This window comes from Thunnus albacares, chromosome 11 (assembly GCF_914725855.1).
Source record: "Thunnus albacares chromosome 11, fThuAlb1.1, whole genome shotgun sequence".
NCBI classification, from domain to species: Eukaryota; Metazoa; Chordata; class Actinopteri; order Scombriformes; family Scombridae; genus Thunnus; species Thunnus albacares.
The window spans coordinates 14,690,812-14,700,829 of record NC_058116.1 but is presented as its reverse complement, the minus strand read 5'-3'; the positions used below and the strand labels follow the sequence as shown (position 1 = coordinate 14,700,829).

The window sequence follows — 10,018 nt, the reverse complement described above, 5'->3', positions numbered from 1 at the left end:
GTTGACCTGCCTGGGAGGGGATGTCTGGACAGCATTGTAAGTGGCTGATAAGTGGTGTCATTGATCACCACCCCTGTTGAGTGATGGTTTGTCCAGTTTGACATGGCTTTGGTCCTTCAGTCCTCTTTCAAACCATTTATCCTCTCTATTGAATAGCCTGTGTGTGCATACTGTCATCAAAGTGGCTGTTCTGTTTCTCTAATGTATAGGACTGCATATGCTACATTATTCTGCATGAGTCTGGGTGTGTGGTCTTTAGGGTGGATGAGCTTCTGTCTCAGTGTATTGCAGGGGGGATGTAGTGTTTTGTTGAAGATCCTCTTGAGTTACTCAGATACTTTAGCCTCATATGGAATGATAATGTTTTGCTTATTTTCTCCACCTGAAGTTATAGTGTTCTTAACAGACCTTGTAGCTGTTTTGACAAAGGCCCAGCATGTTCACTCCTTCCCTTTCACCTCGGTACTTGTGGGCACATTCTCAGCCCAGTGGTGCATTGTTCTGATGACCTCTAGCATGTGTTCTACTGGATGGTGGGACTCAAATACTGATGGTAGTGTGTGGGTTTCCTGTATACTTTAATGTGGAGGTTTCTGTCCTCTCTGCTCTCTACTTCCTCCATGTAGCGGTTAGCCACAATGGCACAGTTGTGCTTCTGCCTGTAAAAAAACCCTTGCTGTATTTATAATAGGTGGTGTTCAGGCAGAGGTTAAGCAGGTCACATGTCTGGTCTGGGTGAGGTTGGTTCTGTTGTCCAGGGTATTGCCTTGTAGCAGGCTTTTCCTTACAGTCTCCACCACCTCAGTAGTTGGAATATATGTGAAGAGTAATGTTGTAGGACACCATGGCTTCACCTGAGTCTAGTTTCAGTTCTCAAACCTTGTTGACAAAATTCTTGGTCTAAGATGGTGGCTAGATACTTGGCAATGTTGTATGTGATCAAGTTGATGCTGCTGCTGATGGACCTGAGTGGGGCTCCTTCTTTGTGTATCTTGGGGAGTCTATACATGCATGGTGTGGCCTCTCCAGGGTAAAGGCTGTGATATGATGAACAGTTAATGTCTTTCTCTTCTCCTGCTGCTGTAGACACACTATGGCCTTTTTCTTATAGCCGCTTGTGGACTCTCGCCTCAGTGTTTCATATGTATTAGTATCACTGAGTAGCGTGGTCACTTTTGACATGGTATGTAGTTACCACTGACTTGTTTGGACAAATGTCAACCAAAATGGGGCTTGTGCGCAGAGTAGATGGGATCAAGTCACTAGGGGTCACTGCCGTCTGATTTGATGCAGAGGCTTCTGGACAAGAGACTGATATGTGTCATGAGATAAATTAAGTGGATGCACAGCAGACCTCATTTTGGAATCCACTGTTGTTGTATATACAGTATATTTGTACACTAGCACTCACACAGTTTATTTTATAACCTGTGCATATATATCACATTCATACTTATTTATACATAGGCTTACAATTACTACCTTAATCTTGTACTAATTTATGCCTTACTTGCACTTCTGGTTAGATGCCAACTGCATTTTGTCATGAAATACTTGTACTGTATTTGTTTGATGACAATATAGTTGAATCTAATCTAATCTAATAGGACATTCAGTACTTGCCAAGCACATTTAGTGTCAAAAAACACACTATTCAGTATTCATACTGTATGTCTGGAAGCTTTAAACTTAAGGTTTGATATAAGTTGGAGCTCCCTGGTTCTCAAGACTTCAATTGTCAGTGATGAAACACGCAGGAAGGATTTATTTTTATTGCTGACTTGAACATAATGTACACATGAATATAAAAGAGCAATTACACTTAATAATATGTAAATGGAAAATAATAGCATTTATTGGTTGTTTTATTATTCTACAGCCAACAGTATATCCATGTATCCATTTGTTATACTGAATGTAATGTTGGAGGACTACATATCGGTCTTTGCCAATAAAATATAAAATATTTAAAACACTCACACACACTCACATACACACACACACACAAACACACACACACACAAACACACACACAGACATGCGTGCACACAAATAGGCAATACTGGTAGATTTACTGTACATTCTACTTCATGTCTCAATATTAAGGTTTAGAATAAGATAGAAGATATAAACCAATTATTGACATCTAATCTGCATTTGAGACTTCACATTTTGGTTTGTTTGGCTGCATCATCTTCATCATGACATTTAATCGAGTCTTTCTTGACCATCTCAATCTCTGACTTCTCTATTTGGCTTCTATCATCCTCATCATCTTCATCAATCTTCTTCTTGAACTGGGCCTCAATTTCAGTGGGGTCGATGTAGGTGTAGAAATACGCCATGATGGAGAAGATGATACACACAGCCACCAAGAGGGAGGCGAAGAGAACGTACTCTGCCCACTTTGAAAGAGGAAGAGAGACACAGAGGGACAAACACGGTATTAATGCGTCATCATGTGTCACCGTCACTACGTGGCACAGAAACACATGTCTAACATGTTTATTACAAGTATTTAGTCTGTAAGGATTAGTTTTAGCTTAATTTGTGTGAGTACATTTTGTTTTTTACCTGTTTGGGAAGTTTTGCGAGCTCAGCCACAATCAGAACGATGAAGTTGCCAACAGCAACGGTGAGCAACCAGCCTGCTTGCAGCACTGATTTCATGTTACTAGGTGCCTTGAAGACACAAAAGAATGACATGAAATGAACAAAGAGTATTATACAGAACTATTATCTAGTTCAGGGACAAAGAAAATTGGAATATTCAATTTTACTGTGTCCTACACCTTCTTGTATGATGGTACAGCACTGAAACAAAGTTTGCCTTTACCTGCGAATAAGAGAACTCCAGACCAGTAACGGAAAACATCACTTCGCCAGCAGTTATGAAGAAGTACTGTGGGATCTGGAGGGCCATGTGAACCGAGTTGGGCTTGATGTCTTCTGCAAATGTAATATCGTCCTGACACTAAAATAAAAAACAGAAATAATTATGATAGTTCAGTTTAGGGCACTGATTCTCAACTAGTGTGACACAAAAGACAGGACAGATTTTGCCAGAACATGTGAATGCTGTACGCTGTGAACACTCTAGTTTGTTTCATGTATGTATTTCACGTAAATAGTGCATTTATTGGGGACTATTTTCAGCTGTGTATTAATATACTTTAGTGACAGCAGCAGACTGTGCATGTGGGATTGACTCAAAATAAACTACAGTGCCCAGAAGAATAAGCTGTATCAGGCTTTGGAGAACCAATTACAGAATGATCTGACACAATTCACAGTTGAATGTCACTTATTAGATGAGATAAAATTTTGCATAGCTGACCAGGTAAAATCCATGATACTGGAAATTTTAGTTGACACTTACACTTGGTCCAATGTTGGGGATAAAGAAATTATATGAACTTCCAAATCCAAACTCCCTGCTGTACTCGCAGGACCGTGAACCACTCCTTATGGTGAAGGTAGCCCTGATCATTAGACAAGAAAATCTGTTTAATAAACTGTATTTTTGTTTGCAAAAATGATGATTAATGTATAAAAACAACATATTAGTTAAGATGAAAAAATACTTACTTTCCATATTTTATCAGGGAGTAGTTGGAATAATGAAATGGCTCAATTAATTCTACATCTTCTCCAGGAATTGATACGTTCACTGCTGTAGTCATACCATTTACAAATCTGAAATGATTACACATTGAGTAAAACATTACAGCCAGAAAATTTTAAAACAGTCAATGTTAAAACTAACATATGTAATCCCTTAATTTTTACTCATTTCCTCTGAAAATGCAGATAAAGATTAAGGTTGCAAATAACTATTTTTACCAGATAAATAACTAAAACAATTAATTGATTACCAAAATAGTTATAAATTATAATTATTATCAACACACACACACATATATATATATATATATATATATATATATATATATATATATATATATATATATATATATATATATATATACACATAGTTGTATGTATAATTATTTTACTTACCGGACTGCATTGTAGCCTTCCTCTGGCTTAGCAGTCAAATCCTCGGTCTGAGGAAATGAGACGGTGGATGTTTAGTAATTTAACCATTAAAAGATCTCGTGTGTGTCTTTATTTTTATTACTTTGTGCTTCTAACTCACCATCACCCATTCCTCACTGATGTTTGAAGGAATGAGAAGCGTTTGCCGCTTTCCTTTGGTCAAGGAAATAGAGCTCGTCATTTCAGGACCGCCTGACTGACTGATTGAGACGCTGATTTGTTCTGCTTCAAACGTGAAGAAATTATCACTGAACTACAAAACAAAGAAATTAAAAAGTAAAAACACTGGGAATATACAGACACAAACAGTAGTGTTTTGGATCACATGCAATTGATTTTCACTGAGTTTTAAACCTCTAAGCCCCAGTTTTGTACAAAGTTTTGTGTTATTGATATGAGGACATACCTGAGCATCAAGAAGTTCCATTTGATCATTGTTGGGCAGTTTAACTGTCACTGGTTTACTGCCCATGTTAAGTAATTTCAACTGACTCTGTGAGGCTGATGGGAAGACAGGCAGTGTGTTCTGGAAATGAATACAAAGTAGAAATGAACAGTTGTTGTTGTTATGAACTCCAAGAGTCATTTCTTATACTTATTTATTTTTTTACACTTACATCAATTTGAATCTGAACCACTGCGGCGCAGACAAAAGCCGTAGCTGCCAGAAGCATCCCCACTGTCATTCTTTTCAGAGGTCTGTTGAATCAACATTAAGTACTGTTACTGGTTTGTCTAACATTTGGGAACTTAACAGCACAAATATGTCTTAATTTGAATACAAGAATATGTTGTTTTTTGTTTGTTTTTTTTTAAAAATCACTGTAATATTAGCATTTTCAACATTAACATGGTTATTACAGGCTTGTGTGAAGTTACACAAGTCTTGAATTGAGATCTGCATGTTTGAGCTCTTCCTCTACAAAATCTTGCTGCTTGTTTACTACTCATAGCACAATTGTCTATTGTCGAGCTTTTAAAATAGTGTTTTGACATTTTGGGGAAATACGCAGACAGACAGGGTCATATGTTTGTAGGCTAAATATAAGCTGGCTTGGTAACAAATATTAAAGTGGTATCAATACTCTCATCTAACATTTGGCATTAATTCGGCAAGCATATTTCCCAAAATGTCAAACTATTCCTTTAAATATGCAAAAAAGGGGAAGAGGAGATTGAGAGTATTTTGAAATGGATGAGGAGTTTTTGTTCCAAAATGGTGAACATTTAGAGAATGAAACTTTGAAAGTGAGAAATCTCTGCATCCCTCAAAGTAAATGTTTTTCAGTGACCCTACAAAGTTATTCAATAACTGTATAAATGACTTACAGATATGGTATATGCTCTGTAGCTGGCTCACTGAGCTCCAGTGGTACTTACGTAAAGTTCAGGCCACATTTTTTGATCAGAGGGTAGATGAGGCTGTCCATGATAGGCACCAGAGTCAGGATCAGGATGGGGTTGACAGTCTTTCAAAAACATAAATTGCACAGTGAGAATTTTCTCAAATAGAGTTCAGTGAAGAACATCAGTCCAAGCAAACATGATAAAATTATTTCAACTTACTTGCATCTGATCAGGCTGTATAACAAGTAGTCCCTGCAAAGACACAAAGAGATAAGTAGAACATGAACACATTGCTTTAGTCAGTAAATGTATTTATTGTTGCTTTTAATCATCAAACTTACAAAGTTCCCATCCAAGTTGGTGGCCTGCAGAGTCCATCTAGAACCCTTAAAGAGAGGTAGAGAATTTAGCAGGGTTTACACTGGGAAACTTTCAGATGAGTGATAAGTGTTAAAGCTTTAAGATACCTTTTGATCAAATAGGGTCCAGAACATCGGAAGTGGGATGTATAAAAAGAGGACCTTCAGCACCATTTTGATCTGAGCAATGAGGAGTTTCTACAGTGCAGAAAGACAGAATATGAGCTGATGTTATTGAATTAAAGACAAAGCTTGTATGAAAACTTAAAAGATTTAAATAAACTTACGTCGTATTTTTCTTCTGCCCAGTCCATCCAGTGCTCCCTCTTTGGGTATTGATCACTTCTGTGTCTGAAGCGGTTTTTAATGGCAAACTGATTGAGGGAAGAGCAAAATGAAAAATGAATTTGCTTTTAAAACAAACAGAGCCACTGTTGGTACACAACGAATGCAGACAGTGTTGATGCAAATGGTGTAAACTGGACTTACCCCGATGCATTTGCACACATCCATCATGATATTCCCTTGTGGCTCAGCTTTATAGTACATACCACTCCCAACGATGAACACCACTGTTAGGGGCATTGCAGACAAAACATCACAATGATTACGCTGTATATACCAAACCTTTACATTTTTTGCTTCATGTATAATATCACAGTCTCCAAATTGTTTAGACATACCAAGTGCAACCAACATTAGTGCTGCAGGGACACCGAAGGCCAGAGGATAACAGTTCTGCTGACTGTAGATGCCACACTGCTGAGCTGCAAATGGAGATAAAAACTGTTCAATAACTTCTATTTTCCGATTATCACATGCACTCATGCTTATGGCACAAACTTTGTCCCACTCATACCTACCTCTCAGGATAGGAGTGATAATAGTTGACAAGAGACTGCCACCATTGATGCACAGGTAGAATACAGAGAAGAAAGTTCTCCTCTGGCTTTCCTGCACAGAGAAATACGTCAGTGAATGTCTATCATGCTAACAGCATGGCAGATGGCAATGTCAATCTGCAAGTCTACTGCTTTGGTCCAGACTGAAATATCTCAGCAACTAGTGGATAGAATGCCATGAAATTTTGTACAGATATTCAAGGTACCCAGAGGATGGATCCTAATGACTTTGGTAGTCTCCTGACTTCTTCTAGGCTTAATGACATTACCATTTTCCTCAACTGTACTTTGGTGCTAATTAGCTAATCTTAGCTAACACGCCAAACTAAGGTGGTGAACACGGTAAACATTATACCTGCTTAACGGCATGTTATTATGCTGATGTTAGCATGTATCTCAAAGCACCACTTTGCCAAAGTACGGTCTAACAGAGTTGGCTGTATATTTTTGTCTATGTCTTGATAGTGGATAGTGGAGAGGAAACAGGAAATGGGAAAGGAGAGAGGTGGGATGACATGCAGTAAAACTACAGGTGTTGCAATTACATACTTGATGTTATGGTCAACACCAAAGGTTTAACATTAGAGAGGCAGAAGTAAGATAATATTCTAACCTGGTCATCATTAAATTGGTCTCCACCAAAGGCAGCCACACAAGGTTTGATGCCACCGGTGCCCAGAGCGATGAGGAAGAGCCCCACCATGGACAACACACTGAATGTGAGGAAGAACACATGCATGAGCAGGTTTTACTGTAGAATATATGGTAAAAACTGTATGCCAAAATGCCACACTGTGGATTTTGACTCAATTATTCCTGTGGTAGAATAGAAACTCACACATGAAGGGTTATGTTGTCTGGTGTGCCGTCTCTGTCCGAGTCAGTGATGTCATGGATTGCACTGACAGCCATTGCAACCTGGCCGATCGCATAGACAATGGACAAGTAGACGATAGTCCTGTGAGAAGGAGAGTGAAAGAGATAGCACTGATTTAGTATTGCAATTCTTTATAACATGTCTGACTCATGATGGATCAAAATTGATGCAGCTGAACCAGAGATATCATCTTTTTTATCCGTGCTTCTTTTTCCTGCTCAAAACTGGATTTCTTTAACTTTTAAAATGTTTGTTTTTAGCCCAAGTGATATCACAAGAGGCAATTTGTCAGACTAAGCACCGCTCCCTCTAGAGCAACAGAAGGCTTTATAGGACTTTTTTTTCATTTATGCAGTAGAACTCCCCAAGACCTGTAAACACACTTTGATGTGTAAAATCAGTGGAGTTCCCCTTTAATACTGATACTCAGTGTAAGTAAAATCTTATTGTAGTAGCTGATCATGGTGGAGCCACTTGTAAATAATTTATATATAGTTAGGTAGTTTAGTACAGTGGCTTCCTACCTAAGGATTGGGCTCCTTCCAGTTGGTCACCAAGTTCTATTACACAAATCTTTATTTATTTATTTTTTTTACTTTTCTCTGATCTTTGATCAGAAAATGAAATATTGGGTAATTTTACCATTTTGGGCCTTGAAGTTTCAAGGGAAATCAGTCTTTGGTGGAACTGAAATGTCTGAAATGTGTCAAAGGGCTCAAACTAGGCACAGCTTTTTGTAAGGGGTCACAAACCAAAAAGTCTGGGAGGAAATGGTTTAATGTTTAGCTTATCATATATGGTTTTTTTTAATAAATCTGAAAAGTAACAAGCAACTTTAACTAGCGGGTCGTCCACTAATCGGAAGATCGGTGGTTCGATTCCCGGCTCCTCCAGTCCAAGACACTTAACCCCAAATTGCTCCTGATGCCATCAGTGTGTGAATGTGTATGAATGATTAGATTTCCTCTGATGGGCAGGTTGGGACCTTGCATGGTAGCCCCTGTACCATTCAGCGTATGAATGTGTGTGAATGGGTGAATGTGATTCGTGGTGTAAAAAGCGCTTTGAGTGGTCAGAAGACTAGAAAGGCTCTATACAAGTACAGTCCATTTACCATTTCAAGTAAAGTACAAGTACCCCAAGATTGTAAATGTACTTTGTTACTTTCCACCACTGGAGATAGTTATAATCTAAAACTACTTGTGTATGTTGTATGAGAAAATAATCTAAGCCTTCATGCATTGAATTGGTGGAATTTGAGGCAGTCACTCACTTAAACTTTCCCAGCCAGGAGTCAGCCACGATGGCCCCGAGAATAGGGGTCAGGTAGCACAGAGCCACAAAAGTGTGGTAGATGGAGGTGGCCATGTCATCATCCCAGCGCAAGAAGTACTTGAAGTACAGCACCAGGACAGCTGTAGACAGGTAGGAAAATGGATGCTTCTTCTTATTTTACAGCATGTAATCATCAATCTAATCAGACACAGTATCAGCTGTGAAGCAACGTTTGGTCAGGATTTTGTTTATGAAATATTCTCACCGCGCATGCCATAGTAGGAGAACCTCTCGCAGAACTCATTCACAACAATGAAAAAAATGCTGATCGGGTAGCCACACACCTGTTTGTCCTGATGGATAAAAGCAGTATTTAGATAATCTACTTAAGTAAAAGTGTAAATACCACACACTATAAAAATACACTGTTACAAGTATTGCATTCATGCATTCAAAATTGTATTTAATCTGTAAAAATGTATCATCATCATATCATATTTTATAAACTGATCATATGTCTTGTGTATAAAATCTTAAAATGGAAACACTTTAGTGAAATACAACCACTGCAAACTGTACAAAAGTATTCAGTACATCAGTACAGTGAATGGCATATTGAAAGCCTGGTTTCTTTGTTCCTATTGATTATTATTTAACATGAACATGAAAAAACTGCATGAACATCCAATAAATTAATGAATAAAATACTTTACCGTCCCTCTGCTCTTCTTCCCTTTCTTGGGATCTTCGTTATCTGTGCACAAGATGAAACTAGTTTAAATAACTGGTTGTTTTCCATACAATAGAGCAATGCAGTAGCTTCTTTTGTTATATTTTGTCTTTCTCACTCTTTTTATAATCAACATTTCAGTATTAAATAAAGAAACAATATGGCAGAGGTAAAGAGTATGTAACTAAGTGTTGATAGTTCTGACTTCTCCCTCAGGTGTGTGCACTGTGCAGTTTAGAATAATTACTCTTTGTGGTTTTGAATAACACACCTAATTAAATGTTTGCAAACTCACCTGCCATGATGTCTCAGTGAAACTTTCTATTTGGATATTCCTTTGAGATTCCTGTGCGGAGCAGGTGATAATTGATCCTTCACAGTTCAAGAATGGGAGTGTTTCTGTAATACGGTTTCTTATTAGCCCTTGAGGTGTCATCCACACTGCTGACTGTGTTGCTTTTATGATGGG

The 10,018-nt window shown here is 38.1% G+C and overlaps 1 protein-coding gene across 1 annotated transcript; it reads right to left on the bottom strand.

Moving 5' to 3' along the window:
- Positions 1-1,833: 1,833 nt before the first annotated feature.
- slc15a1a (solute carrier family 15 member 1a) lies at positions 1,834-9,987 on the bottom strand. Its single transcript, XM_044365007.1, has 23 exons — positions 9,845-9,987; positions 9,533-9,573; positions 9,085-9,172; positions 8,818-8,959; positions 7,506-7,625; positions 7,281-7,380; positions 6,629-6,719; positions 6,449-6,532; positions 6,255-6,337; positions 6,053-6,139; positions 5,874-5,963; positions 5,748-5,792; positions 5,626-5,658; positions 5,440-5,528; positions 4,677-4,758; positions 4,466-4,585; positions 4,160-4,312; positions 4,021-4,067; positions 3,589-3,696; positions 3,380-3,482; positions 2,837-2,974; positions 2,575-2,682; positions 1,834-2,405 (listed from the first exon to the last, which is right to left on the bottom strand). Exons 1-23 carry the CDS (start codon positions 9,849-9,851, stop codon positions 2,166-2,168), a joined length of 2,199 nt encoding a protein of 732 aa, XP_044220942.1. The 5' UTR covers positions 9,852-9,987; the 3' UTR covers positions 1,834-2,165.
- Between the last annotated feature and the right edge of the window lie 31 nt (positions 9,988-10,018).

Bases quoted from the DNA above. Each gene is read 5' to 3' on its own strand.
- slc15a1a (XM_044365007.1), bottom strand. The intron at 5,793-5,873 runs GTATCTTAAAGC...CCTCTCTTTAAG, and splicing joins GGACCCTATTTGATCAAAAG to GGTTCTAGATGGACTCTGCA. The intron at 4,759-5,439 runs GTAAGTACCACT...TTGATTCAACAG, and splicing joins AAATGTGGCCTGAACTTTAC to ACCTCTGAAAAGAATGACAG.